General features: G+C 53.4%; 1 protein-coding gene across 6 annotated transcripts in view; it reads right to left on the bottom strand.

Annotated features, from left to right (window-relative positions):
* Nucleotides 1–17,318, bottom strand: part of IQSEC3 (IQ motif and Sec7 domain ArfGEF 3) — a 107,116-nt gene that overhangs the window by 43,537 nt on the left and 46,261 nt on the right. For all 6 annotated transcript variants that reach the window (XM_032254383.1, XM_032254384.1, XM_032254386.1 and 3 more), the window contains exon 3: nucleotides 6,886–7,165. In XM_032254383.1, coding sequence (XP_032110274.1) covers nucleotides 6,886–7,165 — 280 coding nt within the window. The remainder of the gene's footprint in view (nucleotides 1–6,885; nucleotides 7,166–17,318) is intronic.

Raw genomic sequence — 17,318 nt, 5'->3', positions numbered from 1 at the left:
AGCATACTCCTGGCCCCTAACCCCCACCACTGTAACTGAACTTACTCTGTAACACCCCCGACTCCCCAAAAACTACTCAAACCTATAAAACCGACTCCTATTCCACCGCCCTTTGCTAATGCCCTTTTCGGCCTTAGCCCACCTGCACCCAGGTGAATAAACAGCCATGTTGCTCACACAAAGCCTGTTTGTGGGGGTCGCTTCATTCAAACTGAGCGTTTTTCAATACCCACCCTCCATGCCCAGTGCCACGCCCTGCTTAGAGCTCTCACAGTGGACTGCCCATCACAGGCAAGACATCCGTCTCTGCATCTCTTGTGCCCAGTGCTGTGCCAGACCTGTGGGTGAGCTGAATAAGTGTTTGCAGACATGAACTAAACTGAACTCTCTCCTGAGACCCCCAGGAAATAAAAATCCAGACTCTCATCCAGGTCTGGGCTTGGAACCCAGGACTCCATCCTTCTTCTTAGCCCCTGCGTCCTTGCAGGACCTGGGGACTCAGTAATGGCCCAGGTCAGCTCCATTCACTACAGCTAGGCCGTCCCATCTACCCCAATCCCATTCTGAACTGGGGCCGGGTCAGAGAGCAGAGAGGTGCGGGAGGGGAGGCAGCCCTGGGAAGGAGTGGTCTCTGGGCCCACTGGCCAGGGAGCAGCTCTGCTCACTTCCCTCTAGACCTCATGAATCATGAGGAATGATGGCCTCGCCTCCTCCCAAGAGAGCAATTTCTCAGCTTCTGCCAGAAGAAGCAGCGGCAGGAACCGCGGGGGGCTCCGTCTCTCTAATGAGCCTCTCATTGTTAATTAGAACATGCTCCCTTTTTACAGGTTGCTGCGACAGCTGAGCCCGAAGAGGCCGCTGAGAGATGGTGGCCAAGCCAGAGCCGGCGGGGAAGAGCCGCTAGCTGGGGAAAGGTACTGAGGAGTGCCGGCCACGTATGGGGAGGCTTCCAAATGTGAGCAAGGTTTACTCCCATCCAAGACTTCCCAGTTGAGACCAGGAAAGCACAGCATGTTGTGAGCCTCCGGGACGTGGCAGGTGAGCCCTGGTGTGAGGCTGAGGAGCAGAGAGACTGGGGAGGCTGGTGCTTTGGGGGCGTTCAGAGAGGCCCATGGGAGCCTTGGGTCTGTACTGGGCAGGGCTGTGGCATCCCACAGTGCAGGGGGGATCACGCCTGCTCTGTGTGCCCTCATCCCAGCCTGCTGTCTGGAACATAGCAAGTGTTTGGCATGCAGGGCACTGAAGCCTTCCTGGGAGTGGGCAGCTAGGTAGGCACGGGGGACGCGCTGTGACTCCACTAGTAGTGAGGTCATGAGACTCTCCAGTGGAGCTGCCCCAGGAGCTGGCTAAGGACTCAGGTTGGGCTGCCTGCCCTCCTCATGCTCCACAGACCCTGTGTGCTGGTTCCATGGGGCGTGGTCCTCACTGTAATGCCAAGAGCTGGCGGGAGGTACATGGGCTGTGGAGTCCATGTCTTGGTTGCAGGACTTCCTAGGGCTGTGTCCTGGGGCAAGTCACGTAACATCGCTCATTCTTAATCTTCCCATTCCAGAAATGGGGACAGTAAAGGTGCCGACCTTGCAGGGACATTGTGCAGACCCGAGGAGGTAACACATGGCAATTGTGAGCCTGGGCCTGACAGAGCTGGTGCTCAGGTAGTAGCACTGGTGCTGGCCCCACACCTGCCCGCCACTGGGCTATGGGCACCCCGATGACTAGGCCTGTGTCTTTTGCATCATGGCGTCAAGGCCTAGCACAGGGCCTGGGACAGGGCAGCTGTGCAGTGCTGTTCCCTGAACTAGATGAACCGGGTGGAGGGACAACCCCTGGAGTGCCCTGTCTTCACCACTATCCTCTGAAGCCTGGTGCCCCGGCGCCTTCTGTGCCCATGGTAGAAATCTCACCTTCAGCGTGGAAGGGGCCAGGAGGTCCTCTGGTACAACCCTTGGTTCACACATGAGGAAACCAAGGCCCAAAGAGGGAAAGTGACTTAGAAACACAGCCACCACATCTCCCTGGAGAGGTGCCCAATGGCGAGGCTAGACCCTGAGGCTTGGGGTATGGGGATCTGTGGGAAGGGGCTGCTCTCCAGAACATGGCTCTGTCCAAGACCTGGCTCCAGAAGTGGGGCCCAGATTTTACTGACCACAGCTCCACAGCCCCCTGGCCTGGGCAGCTCAGAGAGCTCTGCAATTCAGATGGCCATGAAGGGCACCAACAGGATAAAAACTCCCTAGAGGGCTTGGGGGAATTTCCAAATCACACCTGGGCCCGCTATTTCCTGGCCACAGCTACTTTCCTAGAGGGCTCCCCAAAGGGACCTGCATGCTCCCTCCTTACCCTACCCTAGGTTGTGTCCCCCAGGACTTCTGGGGTGGGGTGAGAGGGTCGAAGGCAGAGGGAGAAGGGGAGAAGAGTTGGCGGGAGGACAGTCTTGCTGCACGACTCAGATCAGGTGCTGGGGACGGGGCCGATAGGGAGAACAGGAAGCTGGAGGGCAGGCCTTGTTTACTCATTCGCTTGCTTGTGCCTTCGTTTGTATGTTCCTTCCCTGCTGAGCATTTCCCAGGCACCCAGGACTGTGCAGGGTGCAGGGCGGCAAAGGTGGGTGAGAGGAGGACAGGGCCCAGCGCATGGCTCCAGGAGCGCTGGCTCTTCACGCGGGCCATGCAGCACCCTGCGGGGGTCCTGAGCACCACCTGCTCAACTCCACACAGCCCTGAGAACAACATGGTCTGTGCTTTTGAGGGGACAGCTCCCACTCCCAGGCAGCACAGAGGAGGCGTCAGGCAATGGGAAAAAGCATGTGCTTTGCCTGTGACCTGACGTATGAGCAGAGGTCTCCCAGGTGCAGCAGACAGGGTGGGGGACAGGCAGGGGGTATCCCCGGGAGAGGAAACAAAAAACACACGAAGGCCCAGAGGTGAGGATGGCTGGAGAGTCAGGACAGCAAACAGAATGGCTGGAACCCCCGTGGGGCTGGGCATGTGGCAGGGCCTGTGGCAGGCAGCTTGGAGAGGCCTCGGTCTTGCACACCGTGAGAGCCATCAGAGGCTTTCCCGTGGATCAGCACGGTCGGAGGTGCACTTTAGGAAGATGACTCAGCTGCAATGTGGAGGTGAGATTGGAAGAGGCATGGCTCAGAGCAGGGGAAGCACAGGAGGTGTCCCCAGGGGCGCAGGCAAGAGGGAGGATGGCCGGCCTCCTCAGGCAGGGGCCGTGGGGAAGGCAAGAGAGGGTGGGATTTGAGAACTGTGGAGAGGCAGCCCCAGTGGGCTTGGGGCTAGAGCAGAGGTGGAGGAGGGAGAAGAGCCAAGAGCCAAGGAAAACACTTTGGGGGTCTGGACTGGCTGACAGAGGAGGCCTGGCAGGTCGGTGGGCTGAGGAGCTAAGATTGTCCAACACTTCTCCCAGGCCATGGAACACAGGATGTGGCTGGTGGAATCACTGCGTCGGAATACCAAGTCTTAGATCTCAAAGAGACATAAGGCAGAGTCAGGCCCTGGCCCCAGGCTGTATGCCCATCCCATTCCCCTTTATGTCACTAAGTGATCATTTCCCCTTCCTCATCCTTCCAGCAGCTTCTTTGCCAGGCACTGCACCAAGCGCTGAGAATATAATGAGGAACAGGTCATGCACCTGCTTTTCAAGGAGGGGGGTCAAGTGAACAGGATACGCTGACACAGGGCTGAAGGGCTGTGACGGGGACACCTCGGTGCTGTGGGATCACGAAGGGGCATCCAGTGCAGGCTTGGGAGGCAGGGAAAGCTGCCAGAGAGGAGGAAGAGGCACCTAAAGTAAGAGAAGGCCAAGTGCAGGGGTGTGGAGGGGAGAGGAAACTTCAGAGATCGAGGCCAAGGAAAGAGTCCCGGAGATGGGAGGCAGCTGAGGCCAGAGAAGTCAAGCAACTTGCCCAAGGCCATACAGCTCACGGCAGAAGAAAGAAGAGTAGGGTTCAGCCTCCTGTAAATGAGTGCCATGTTTCCAAGAGCCTTGCTCCAGCCTCCCCAAGCCTTACTTGCCCCCTTCCCCCAACCCCCAGCCTATACTTTGTCTAACGGGATACACAGGTCAGGGGACCCAAGCTATTCTCCGAGGCTCAGAATATTTGGGAGAGGGCCCTGTTGCACCCCCTGCCAGTCCTCACCTCACCTGACTCAATCCGGCCAACATGCAAAAGCCGTCTATTAGAATTATGCCCCCACAGAAAAAGTCCACAGTGCCGACCGGAATCCTACGTTACGCCCAATATCACACCCAGTCAAAACCAAACTAACCCACCTGCCTAAGCCAACACACATGCTTCCCCTAGTGTTACTGACCGGATACTCCTTAAGTGGAACCGTCATCTCTTTCAGGGGCAGGTAGGGAGCATGTTTTTTTTTTGTTGGTTGTTTCTTGGTGCCCTACTCCCTTGTTGCTTTACACAGGATAGTTATTTTAAAAAGATACTCAGCCGGTGAGCTCTTACTATGTCCAGCACACTCTGCTGGATGCTGGGGAAGGCACCAAAATGGATACAAAATGGTCTCTGGCCTCAAGAAGCAGAGGACCTCTCATCTGGCCAAGTGGCCCCCATATGTCGCAGATGGATATTTACCCAGCCCTGCCTGGGCACTCACAGAGACAAAGAACTCTCTACCTCACAGACAGGGCATTCCACATTTCTAACAGTCTTAATTGTTAAGTTAAAATCTTCTCCTCCTGCCAGGCGCGCTGGCTCACGCCTGTAATCCCAGCACTTTGGGAGGATGAGGCGGGCGAATCACAAGGTCAAAAGATCAAGACCATCCTGGCCAACATGCTGAAACCCCGTCTCTACTAAAAATGCAAAAATCAGCTGGGCGCGGTGACGCACACCTGTCAATCCCAACTACTTGGGAGGTTGAGGCAGGAGAATAGCTTGAACCAGGAAGGCGGAGGTTGCAATGAGCCTAGATTATGTCACTGCACTCCAGCGTGGCGACACAGCAAGACTGTGTCTCAAAAAAAAAAAAAAAAAGAAAAAAAGATCTTCCCCTTCTATAGCTTTCATATATTAGTACCACTATTTTTGGCCGGAATGATAGAAAATAGAAAATACATCGAATCATTTTTCACATGCAGCCCTTCAATATCTAAAACTTGTTTTCCTGTCTACCATTTCTCCATATAACCCCAGCCCATCCTCCTGCTCATTAGGAACCTCAGGGTCCTTGTTTCCTCCTGTAAATGCAGCCTCCAGAACCAAGCTCTGGATCTCGAGGGTCCCTGACCATCAGCAGTGTGGGGCTGCCGCGGGTGCCTCCCTTCTGTGGGGCAGTGTGGGCCTCCCCTGAAGGGTGTGAAACCTGCCCTCCCTGCTCCACAGCCGCTTCCCTGCTCCTGACTCGCCTGGAGCTTACAGTCACCGGAAACCCTAAGCCTGTCTCTCAGGCTGGAACCTGCGCATGTCTTATACGAGTGCTGGGGGCTTTTCAAAGTCAGGAGCAGAATTTTAGAGTTTTCCATATTTCTTCTGATTTTTTTTTTTTTAAATTAAAACCATCCTTCTGCCCTGAGGAGTTTTTTTACAAGGTCTGGGATGCTATCACCAAGGTATCAGCTGTTCTCTTTCAGCTTTATGCCATCAGAAAGCCAGGTAAATGTAACTTCCTCAATTTGGTGCCTTGTCTAATGGTCGACCTGGATAGCGCTTACACTCCAACTCCCCGGGAATTTTTCTGATGAACATTCTTTGTATAATTCAGTTTGGGAACAACCCCCCTTACTATATTGTCAGGGATCCACACATATCTAGCATCTCCACTAGATATCTTGGGGGATTTTGGTCAAACACTTTACTGATGTGCTGCCTACAGCTGTCCCTGAGCCAGAATATGAGCTTGGCATCAACGTCAAGAGAGGAAGGAGCTCAGTTTGGCTTGATTCAGTCTTAGTGGCCTTCCTACCAGCTTCCTTTCTGAAGATACCTTTTCTATTGTGTTGAAAAATTGTTCTTTAGAACCTACATATTTTGGGGCAGAAGGAACCTTGGAGGCGATTCAAAATTAATTCCCATTTTTGCAGATGAGGAAACCAATGCCCAGAGGGCTTAACTGGCATTCCCAAAGTCACAGAGTTCATTTAGGAGGAAGAGCAAGGATTGGATCCCAAGTTCAAAGCTCTTTCTTTAACAGTATCACATCATCACACCTTTCTCTAAGTGCTCACGGGCACGCGCGGGCACGCGCGGGCACACACACACACACACACACACACACACACATACCCCTTCCATCAGGACTCTTGCCCACCAAGACAAAAAACTGAGACATATCTTTTTGGGGGTTCAGTGGGGGCCCCACAACAGGCCACCTTCTCTTCCTGAATGGAAGATGGAGGCCCAGATCCCTCCATGAGATTCATTCTCCAATAGGGGAGCTTTGGGCTCCCCCAGTCTGGATTGATCTTGGGAATCCTGTCTGCCTTAAGGAGACGATTGTCTCTATGCCTCATTTGAGCCTGTGGGTGCCTAGCATTGGCTCCCTTTGTGGGCACGGAAGCTGGACTATGGCCTCCAAGCAGCAGGTGGAGGTGGAGACTTCCCCAGAGAACAATGGGCTCCTTGCCTAGTGGTCTGTGGACAATGGAGGCTTGTTGAGCACTGTGCGAGGAGCAGAGCCCCTGGACTTGCTGCCCAAGAGCCTTGCATCGTGAGGATATGAGCCCTGCCATGGAAGAAGGCAGAGGCCTGTGGCTGGTCCAGGGAAGGGCAAATTAGGTCGCTCAATGTGGGAGAACTATGGCAAAAGAGGTGTGCCTGTAGAGAGGGGGCCCAGCGGGGAGATCCCTGGTACCCTGGACAGTGCCCAAAGGCAGGGCCCCTTCACCACCCTCCCCACCCCCCTAGGAGGCCCTGGGTACCTGTTTATTCTTTAGGTCAAGGGAGAGTTCGTAATCGGAGGCGGCAGGGGCGTGGGAGCACAGCGCCGTCGCCAGGGCAGGCTGCTGCCGGCCGGGGGAGGCCATGTGCTGGGGGCCAGCCCTTGGGGAGGCAGCCCCCGCCCCCGGCCGCTCCTCCTCCTCCTGCAGCTCCTGGGCTTGAGCCTTCGGGGCATGGGCACTGGGTCTGCCGGCTGCCACCGCCGCCGCTGCCACCACGGAGTCCTCCATGCCCCCACTGGCCTGGGTGCAGGAGCCGTCACTGCGAACAAAAGGCAACGGTGCTCGGTTGGGGGAGAGGGCGACAGGGTGCGTGTGGATGTGGGGTTGGGGGAGAGAAGCTGGGCACTCTGGCCTGGTTTTCTGGTGGCAGGGACTGGAGGGGGTGTCTTCAGTCTCCTCTAGGGAGGGGCTATCATGGCAGGGCGAGTCCCGGGCAAGGAGAAGAGCCTGAAGCTGGGGAGCATCTCAGACGGAGGGAAGGGGCAGCTATGGCCAGGGCTCAAGAACATCCACTTAGAAGCAGTACAGTAGAGCAGCGCATCTGGGCTCTGTCTCTTATTAGCTGTGTGACTCTGAGCAGGTCACTCAGCCTGATTGCACCTCTGTTTCCCCATCTATAAAATGGGCACAGTAACAGTACCTACCTGATAGGGATCCTGGAAGGCTTAAGTCACTTAAAACTCTTTAAGCTGCTCCTGGCTCATGGCAACTGCTACATGTGTTACCTATTGTAATTATCAGTGGCTTGGCTCGTTAGGCACAGGCTCAGGTGGCTGGGAAAGCTGAGCCACACTGAGCCAGCTCATCTTTAGACTGAATGAGTCTGGAGGAGGGAGGGTGCCTGGCCTGGCTTGGGCATAAGCCCTTCCAGGGGGGTGGGCTTCCTTCCCTGCTGTGTTTAGAAAACACTTTCCTCCCTGGCCCCTCCTCTGCTCCCAGGGAGCCACAGCAGGCTGAGCCACATCTGCAGGCCTCCTGCCTGCTCCAAGAAAACACCTCGCTGCCTGAAGCAGCCATGCTCCAGCCTGCCCTGCAGAATTGGTTCCCTCAGGTTGCACTAGCCTTCAAGTTCTGCCCCTCCCTTCAGGCCTAGTGCTGAGCCACCTCCTCCAGGAGGCCTTCCTGGTGACTGCAGCTTTCACTGCTCTGTCTCCTAGAACACTAGGAGCTGTCCTTAGAGAGTCACTGTCTATTTCGCAGAGGAGGAGAGTCATCGTGGTTAACAGCAAGGGCTCAAATCCAAGCTCTATCACTGTGTGGCTTTCGGCAGCTGGCTTTTCCTCTGAGCCTTGGTTCCTTGGTCTGTATAATGGAGGTCCTAGTTCCTACCTCAGGGGGTTACAGTGAGGAAGAAAGGAGGCAGCAGAGATCAAGTGCTTAGCACAGAGTATGTGCTCAGTAAATAAACTCTTTTTTTTTTTTGAGACAGAGTTTCACTTTTGTTGCCCAGTCTGGAGTGCAATGGCACGATCTCAGCTCACAGCAACCTCCGCCTCCCGTTCAAGCCATTCTCCTGCCTCAGCCTCCCTAGTAGCTGGGATTACAGGCACCTGCCACCATGCCTGGCTAGTTTTTTGTATTTTTAGCAGAGACAGGGTTTCACCGTGTTGGCCAGGCTGGTCTTGAACTCCTGATCTCAGGTGATCCACTGGCCTCAGCCTCCCAAAGTGCTGGGATTATAGGCGTGAGCCACTGTACCCGGCCCAGTAAATAAACTCTTATTTCCCCACCCATCCCTTCCTAGAAGCCAGGGCCTATGTGTTATTTGATTGTGTCCTACACCTGCTTCATGCTGGGCAGATGCTGAGTGCTTAGTCAACACTTGTTGATGGGTGAACTGAGGGGAACCCAGGAGCCACAGGGATGTCCTTTACAGAAGACAGTGACAGAAAGTCAGGACTGGAAGGGACCTCAAGGTCATCTAATGGTGGGATGGCCCTGGTGCAGGACAGCTGTGACCTAAGGACTGATTTCTTCCACGATTGTGCCACCATGAAAGATGGGCCAAATCACACCAGAGGAGGGACCTCTTCCTGCAGCTTCCACTGGACCTCAGCGTGCAGAGAAGGGTTCCTCCTGGTGCTTCCTCCCAGCCAAGAGGTGGGTGGAGAATCTCCCTTCTGTCAATCTCCACCTGTCCTCCCAGCACTCCCCTGCACCTCTGACAGATAAAGGAGCGCTCGCTGGGTGGCCCTGGCCGTGGGGAACCCTCATTGCTGCTGCCTCTTTCTATGTTCACCATTTCTCCTACCACCACCAATTAAGCTGCATGGCTCAGTGTAGCTCCAGATACCTTTTTAAAAATATATTATTTATTTACTTTTGAGACAGGGTCTTACCCTGTCACCCAGGCTGGAGTGCAGTGGCTCAATCACAGCTCACTGCAGCCTTAACCTCCTGGGCTCAAGCGATCTTCTCACCTCAGCCTACTGAGTAGCTGGGACTACAGGTCCACACCACCGTACCGGGCTAAATTGTTGATTGTTTTGTAGAGACAGGGTCCCACCAGCCCAGTCTAGTCTTGAACTCCTGGGCTCAAATGGTTGTCTGGTCTCGGCCTCCCGAAGTGCTGGGATTGTAGTCCCGAGCCAGCGTGCACAGCCTCTAGACATCTTTAGATGGTTTTCACCATGTCACTGGGAAGTTCTTTTTAAGCACTAAATTCAACCCCTCTTGCTATATTAGCTGACTTCTCTTCCCCTGGAGCATGTGGAAATAGCCCCTTCCCACCACAGCACAGCCTGTGCCCAGAGCCTGCAGGGCAGCGTGCCGTGTTACACATCTGTCCTCCAAACTGTCCTTGGCACCGATGCCCAGGATCTCTCTACCCTAAAGGTTTTCAAGAGTCTTTAGGGAACTGGTGGCTCCTCAAGGGTCCAGACACCTTTAATACCAGCCCTTTGCTTTCTTTGATTGCCAGAGTGTGCTTGGCAAGAGGTGCTGGGGAGCCAGTGTCCCTTGATGGCAACACTCGGCCAATGACAATGGGGTTGCTGCATGAATACCCCAGCTTCCCTGTCCCTTGCACGGGACAGCTCTGAGGCACATCCTATACCCTCTCCCTAAGTCCCCAGTGGGATCGAGCCCCAGGAGCCCAAAGCAGTAACTTGCTCATGAATGAACCCTGCCATGGCTTTATTCTCTTCTATGTTTCACTTCCCCACTCCTCTATAACCCCTTCCTGGGGTCACCTTGTCCAAAATAAACTACTTGTGTTAAACAAAACAAAATTTTAAAAATAGCTTGTTGTGGGCTTCTGTTCATGGGCCACCCCTCACACACACACACGCACACACATTCTCTCTCACATACACTTAGGTACACACACACTCATGCACACACAATACTTCTGTGGCTTTGGGCAATTTATGTCCTCCTCCTGGGCCGGTTTCCTCATCTGTCCCATGGAGGGAGCTTACTCTTCTCTAGGGACCCTTCCTGCTTAGACACTCTAGGAACTTAAATCCTAGTGCAGAGGCTGGTCTGCCAAGGCCCACTGGCCCAGGCTCCAGGCTCCCTGGCTGGTGGACCCAGCTCCACCTTGTCCATCTCTGTGCTCGGGGACCTGAGGGACTCGGGCCCTCCCAGGTATATGATGAAAAAGTGTTGGAAAGGAAACCCCTATCCTTGCCTTCTTCCCCTAGACTTACCAATAAGACCGTGGGGTGGAAGGTGGCCACAAAACCCCTGGCCTGTTCTCAGTGTGGCAACGTTAAAGGTCACATAGTGGAGGCCAAAGAACATACATGGCTTTGGTGTCAGGGAGACCCGGGTTAGAATCCTGGCTTTGCTACTTACTATGCCACTTGGGCAAGTCATTGAACCCTTTTGTGGCTCTATTTCCTCATCTGCAAAACAGTCCTAACAACTTTGCAGGGTTACTGTCAGAAAAGAAATAAAGCATGCACAGCACCTAGGACAGCGTCTGGCACACAGTTGTCCTTAATACAGGGTGACAGTGATGGTGGCCATTTTCTCAGCTAGAATCCTATGGCATGGAGTCCGAAAGAAACCCCCAGGAAAATGTCATGAAGAATTCTGTAGCGGGGGAGGTGTTCTCAACATTTAGCCCCCTTGTCAACCTTCACGGAACTGAAACAGCAGGGTTTCCCCACCGTTCCCCGTGGCCTTCCCCAGCCTTCCAGATGGATGGGCTTTCTGGAGGCTTCCTCCCACCCCGTTTCAGCCACTGGAGCAGCAAACAGCGAAGGGGACTTGGTCTTGGGTGTCACCAACACAGGGGACCCATGTCCCCTGGGGAATCTGTGTGCAGTTGCCACCTACAGGCAGGCCCCTTGGCTGTACCCAACATGATGGGGGATTCCTGGGTGGGCATTTGTCGAGTGCCCATCATGTGGATTTGGGCTTTGGTGCTTTGCCAGGGCACAGCAGAGGCCCGAGTCCTTACACCCTCTCTTTGGTGGCTGAGCATCAACAGCATGTCCTCAGCCTCTGTTTTCCTCTTTGCACTCCATCTATAGAAAAGGTCTGAGGAAGAGGTTGGAATTTTCATCTTAAGCTGTCATAGCTGGAAGGACCATCTGTTTAACTTGAAGGGCATCTACTTCCAGTCTCTTATGGAACTGGAAACCCATTGCTCTAGCTCCCAGAACATCTCTCTTCTCCTTCCAAGACACAGGCAGTGTCTCTTCAGCTTCCACAGTTTGCAGCTGCCATCCCTAGTGGGTCAGATTTCAGGCAGCCTGGCCCTTGCACCAGAAGGAAGTATGTGGATGGGATTCTCTCTGGGACCTGAACAGCTTCTTATAATGCCCTCCCAGAGCACTGGAGGGGGATCCTGGAGATCTCCGCTCTCTTAGGCTCCTCACCCTGCTGCAGAAACATTCATTGAGTGGCAGTGCACTAGCCAGGAGAAAAAGTGGGGTCACTACTGGTATACGAGTGACGCTGGTCACAGGGTTACTCCCTGGGTTGGGACACCCATTTGAGAAGCTGAAAGTAGAATGTGAGTGGCACCAAGATGAAGGGGTCCTGAGAAAGCTTTGATACGTTCATATGACATTAAGCTGATACACACAGGGCCAGGGCCAGTGCATCAGGAGTCATTCCATGCATGAGAGCAGGATTTGAGTATGGGAAGTGAGTATCTTTGAGAAATTAGGGAAATAAGCCATCACTCATTCTCAGAGGAATATCGCATGTGCCCAAGAGCAGAATTAACACCACATTCGAGGGTCACTCAAGGGGAAGCTGGCTTGTGCTTAGGGGGACGCTCGGCTCCAGCTGTGCATGCCTGGTCCTGGCATATGGATGATGTCCTGGGGTTCCAGTGACCACCTCAGCCTATCATCTCCATCATCAGAGCTGATTTCTGAAACTACAGATGCTTTAATGCCAACCCTCTGCCCAAGCCCACCAGTGACTCCACAATACTGGCAGGATAAAGTCTACTCATAGTTTCACCCCAATCTCCCTTTCTACCCTCATTCCCACTGAGTGACCCGTCCACTCTGTTCATACTGTTACTCTTGCCAGGTCTGCCAGACTCTCTTGGACCACCGTCCTGCTCCATGACCTCCTTCTGCTGGAAATGCCTTCCATCCACTCCTTTCTCTGCCTCGTCACTTCTTTCAGGAATCACTCATTTCCCCAGGAGTTAGTCCCACCCTCCTCTATGCTCTAACAAGTCTTGGCACTTGCCTCGATTTCAGCAGTGACCACTTTGTGCTTCAATTATTCACTGATGTGTCTCTCTCCTCCACCAGACTGTGCCATGTGCACCTTTTTATCACAGGTGCTTATCACCGCTGGTTGGCTCATAAGATGTGTTTAATCAGTGTTAAATGGGTAGATGGATAGATGGGTAGGTGAATATCCTTTATTCTCCACTACTTTTTCAAGGGCAGAAATGCTGGGCTGGGCTTGGTGATGCACCACCCAGACCCTCCTTCAAGGGAGGACTTCTTGCTCCACTGCTGGGAGCACTGTTGAAGAATGCCTTTAGCTGTCAGCCCCATCAAAAATGGGCTCAGCTACAGAGAGCTACCTGGCCCAAAGTCACTTCCTTCCAAGGGCTGTCCACATCCAGGAACCAATCTCAGTGGAGATATAAAGGCTCATCATTCTTCCCAACATGGGCTGAGGTTGATGGTTCACATGAGATTGGCCTAGGCTGTAGTGGGGCTTCTGCAGTAGACTTTGCCCCATGCTGTGTCCGTCCCCTCTGTGTTGACCCCAAGTGCATCCCCTGATAAAAAGTCAACACCCTGAGCTCGAGTCTCCTTCCCTGAGAACTGAAGCCCCCTTGGAGCCTCCGCCTTTCTCCTTTCTTTCTCTCGCTAGCCAGGATTACCTGTGTCTCTGCCCCCAGACCTGTGGAACTTTTCTGGGTTCCAGACACTTTGGCTAAGGGCTCAGGGCTCAGAAAAACATGCCTGATCTCACACATGCCAAATTTTACCTTCATGTCAGGGGCTTTACAGACTCTGTAGGCCCCAGGCTAAGCACACTATTATGGAGAGAAAATCATGGAGTGTTTTCTATATGCTGAGAAGCATGCCAAGGGATACAGGCAGCTCTCTGTTCATACAGAGAAAATTATCTGGGCACCAAACACCACATGGGTTTTCAGAGCCTGGTCATCTTTATTCTTGGCACTGATGGAATCCTCGTGCAAAGGGAAGAGAGTCTGAGTGGAATGAGGCCCTGGGCTTTGTAACTACTGGCCAGGAGATCCTAAGTGCCATACCCTACTTCTCTGCTCCATGGTTGTCTCATCTGCAAAATAGAGATGCAAATGCCTCCTTTCCAGGAGAGTGATGAAGATGAAATGACTCTATAGGTCAGCACACCCTCTACCGTGGGAAATACAGCTTTCCACCCAAGAATGAGTGAGAAAGGAGAATACCTACAGTGCCCCTAGCATTTGTGCTCACACAGACCCTGCCAGGGAGCTGGCTCAGGATAGTGAGTGTCCTTCTGGGCTCCCAGGCAGGCCCTGGCAGCCACATTGCCCACTGCCAGGAGCTAAGGGGACAGGAGTAACTGAAGTGAGAGCCAGGAGAGGAGGAGAGAAGGAAGGTGCTGACCGAGGCCCACCAACCAGAGCAGCTGGAATGAGAAGGCCCCTGCAGGCTCAGCCCCGGGGGGTCTGCTGTCCACCGTGGGGCTGGCTTGCCAGAGCAGGAGCTTGAGGGCTGTTCTCCCATCACCGCAATGACTAGCACAGTAATTACTAGAGCCTTTGCTAGGAGTGTTCTGAATGCTGATGGACTCCTCGGGCACAAAGGCTCCTCCAGAGGGCCTCGTCAATTGCACTAGATTATCCCAGACTCTGCTAGCCATTCTTAAAGGTCTTCTGTGACGAAGATATGAAGCATTTTCCAGACAAAAGCTAACAACATGCCTCAGATCCCCTCAAGATTTTTTAGCCTTTTCTAAAACATTTCTTTTTCTCCTTTCTTTGAATCAATATAGTAATTTCAGATGGGCAGAATAAAGGCACCGAGCATAGAAAGCTAAGGGTCTTTTGGGGTTCCAGATGGTATGAGGGAGGGGTGGAGGTGAACAGAAGGCCAGTCAATGACAAGACAAGAAATCAATTCACTTTGTGCTGATTCAAAGCATGAGCTGGAAGGTCCTGCCCAAGGTATGGAGAGGGCACTGGACCAGGAGTCAGGAGGAAATCCCACCCCAGCCTGCAGCGTGCTCAGTACAACCGTGGGCAAATCACTTCCCCTCTCTGGGCTCTGTATCCTCACTGTAAGAGGGCAGCTTGGACAAGACGCTTTGGCATCAGGCAGGAAGGAGAGGCCCAGCTCCCTCCCTCCCCACTAGCAATTTGCTTGGGCCCTGGCCACACCTGCTCCATTGTTGCCCCACCCCTGCTCCTGCTAATCAGATGAACTTCAGCTCCCAGTGACAGGCATCAGCCTCCCCTGCCATGGCCCCTTGACTACCATCATCCGGGCCAGAAGCTCCTGCAGGAGGGCATATGTCACTGTCCCAGCTCTCTTCGGCTTCCAGAGGCTGCCCTGACCTCATTGAGTGTGAAAGAGGCGCCCAAGGGCCCTGGGAGAAGAAATTCTTTCTCTCTTCGTTGCTGGTCTCACAACTGCTCCAAAAGGTGTGGGTGGGGGCTGGCTTGTCTCTAGAGGGTTCCCGTCAAGGGGTCAAGGGAATTGCAGCCACTTCTCTGGGCTCAGCCTCCCCTCACCTGGGCCAGAATACCCAGGTCCCTCCCTCAACGTGGGACAGGGTGACTCCTGCAGACTATCCCCATGGGCCAGTGTGGAACACCCCCCTCCTCCCCACCCCTCGCCCCGGCTCAGCCCATCCCACAGGAAGGCCTCTTCTGGAAGCTTCCTCCTCAGGACACAGCCTCCCAGGCTGGGCTGTACTGATGAGTGCCATCTTACTGTCCCTGGCATCCTACGATCTTTGAGCATTTTACATTCTCATAAATAGGTGTGGTTCTGGTGACAATGTCAAGCTCTGACAACACCCTCCCTGCGCCCTCCCCATACATGACACACAGTTTCACACAGGCATGTGTCTCGCTGGCCTGGACAGACAGCTTGCTGTACACCTTGGTGTTCTCGCCTTTCATGCCTGCTCTTGTAATTGCCCCAGGAAAGGGCTGTATCCATGCTAGTTGTTAAAACTCTCATCATTCCCATCATTTATGTCCCTGGAGTGTTGTAAGAATATTATAATATTATTTTAACATTTTTATGATAATAAATGAAATGTAGAAAGAAAAATAAAACAGTACACTGGCCTACCGAGGGCTTCGCTTTCCATGCTCATTTGCTCCAATACTGCATTTCACCAGAGGGTCAACATTTGCACCCCACCATCCGCCATTTGTTTTGCTTTGTAATGCCCGGGTCTCTCCATGAGCAGGTCCCATCCCTGGCCATGCAGAGTGCCTTCTTATAGAATTCCTGGTAGAAGGCCTTGGGGATTAGACAGTGCACCCCTTCATGCTATGGTTGAGAAAAGTGGGGCCCAGAGAAGTGGGGGTGCCTTGTCTACGTCAGCATGGAGGAAGCACCAGCTTCTTCTGGAAGCCCCAGTGCTGCCCTGGTCTGCCCTTCTCCTCAGCTCCCTTCCGAATCCCAAGCTTGTAGGTCACCCGACCCTTTCTCTTACTCCCCTGGCTCTTTGATGGAAATAATGTATATAGTGGTCCATGTCTAAGATAAAGTGCCTTGAATTGACTTAGGTCAGAAAACTACAGAAGAAACAGGTAGACTAGGGCCCTGCTTGGATAGCTGATGCCTGCTTGTCGGCCTCTCCCACTTCTCCTGCTTTCCCCTCCCCTCCACTTCCCCACCCCTTAGTTGCCCTCACCCGAACCAAAGAAGTTTAGTTTAAGATGAAAGTTTACTAGCCTACAAAATAGCTCATTTTGTTTTTTCTTATCAGCCTGCCCAGCTACTCCAGTCATAAATCAAATATTTTAAGAGCCCCTGAGCTAACTAAGATTGCAATGCATTGTGGGCTGCAACAAAATGCAGCAAGACCACCCTAAAAACAACACCTAAAGCCCCTACCCAGCAATCAATAGAAGACTGTGCCCCCACAGTACTCAGCCTCTGAGGAACCAGGGGAGGGGCCTGCGCACTAGGGGATAAATTACTTGCTGAAACTGTGCTGGGTGTGCCTGCTCATCAGACACCTGATCTTGCAAGGCTGTCATTAAAAGTCTCACTTGTGCTGTTCTCCGGGTCTCTGAGTCCATTCTTTGGGTTTGGACGGGTGAGTTTGTTTCTCATGACCTCGTGGCCCATACGGGGATCTCCGTGCCTGCGTGGAGTGAGACTCCAGCCGAGAGGGGAGATGCGTCCCACTTGATTTATGTGGCCCACTCTGTCCGAATGTCTCGGCTTCCGTAGAGGCCGTAGACAAACCTGAAACTGTTTATTCAGGAGACAGTGAAAGCCACACGGGGAGAGAAGCAGGCACCGCGGCAACCAGGCAACCTTGTGTATGAGCCCAGGTCGGAAAATTAAACTATAAGTACTGTTTGGTGGTTGGGCATCTTCGGAGGTCTTGGGGTGTGCAAGAAACCTCCAGTAACGGAGGCTGAGTACACAGGGAAAAGCTCAGACACAGAGACTAACTGAAAATGGGAACTGCCGGGCGCGGTGGCTCAAGCCTGTAATCCCAGCACTTTGGGAGGCCGAGGCGGGTGGATCACGAGGTCAAGAGATCGAGCCCATCCTGGTCAACATGGTGAAACCCCGTCTCTACTAAAAATACAAAAAATTAGCTGGGCATGGTGGCGTGTGCCTGTAATCCCAGCTACTCGGGAGGCTGAGACAGGAGAATTGCCTGAACCCGGGAGGCGGAGGTTGCAGTGAGCCGAGATCGCGCCATTGCACTCCAGCCTGGGTAACAAGAGCGAAACTTCATCTCAAAAAAAAAAAAAAAAAAAAAAAAAAAAA

Source organism: Sapajus apella, unplaced genomic scaffold, assembly GCF_009761245.1.
Source record: "Sapajus apella isolate SASKATOON/1434 unplaced genomic scaffold, GSC_monkey_1.0 scaffold86, whole genome shotgun sequence".
NCBI lineage: Eukaryota > Metazoa > Chordata > Mammalia > Primates > Cebidae > Sapajus > Sapajus apella.
Note: the sequence above shows the minus strand (reverse complement) of the source record. Positions and strands in the feature narration are given on the sequence as shown.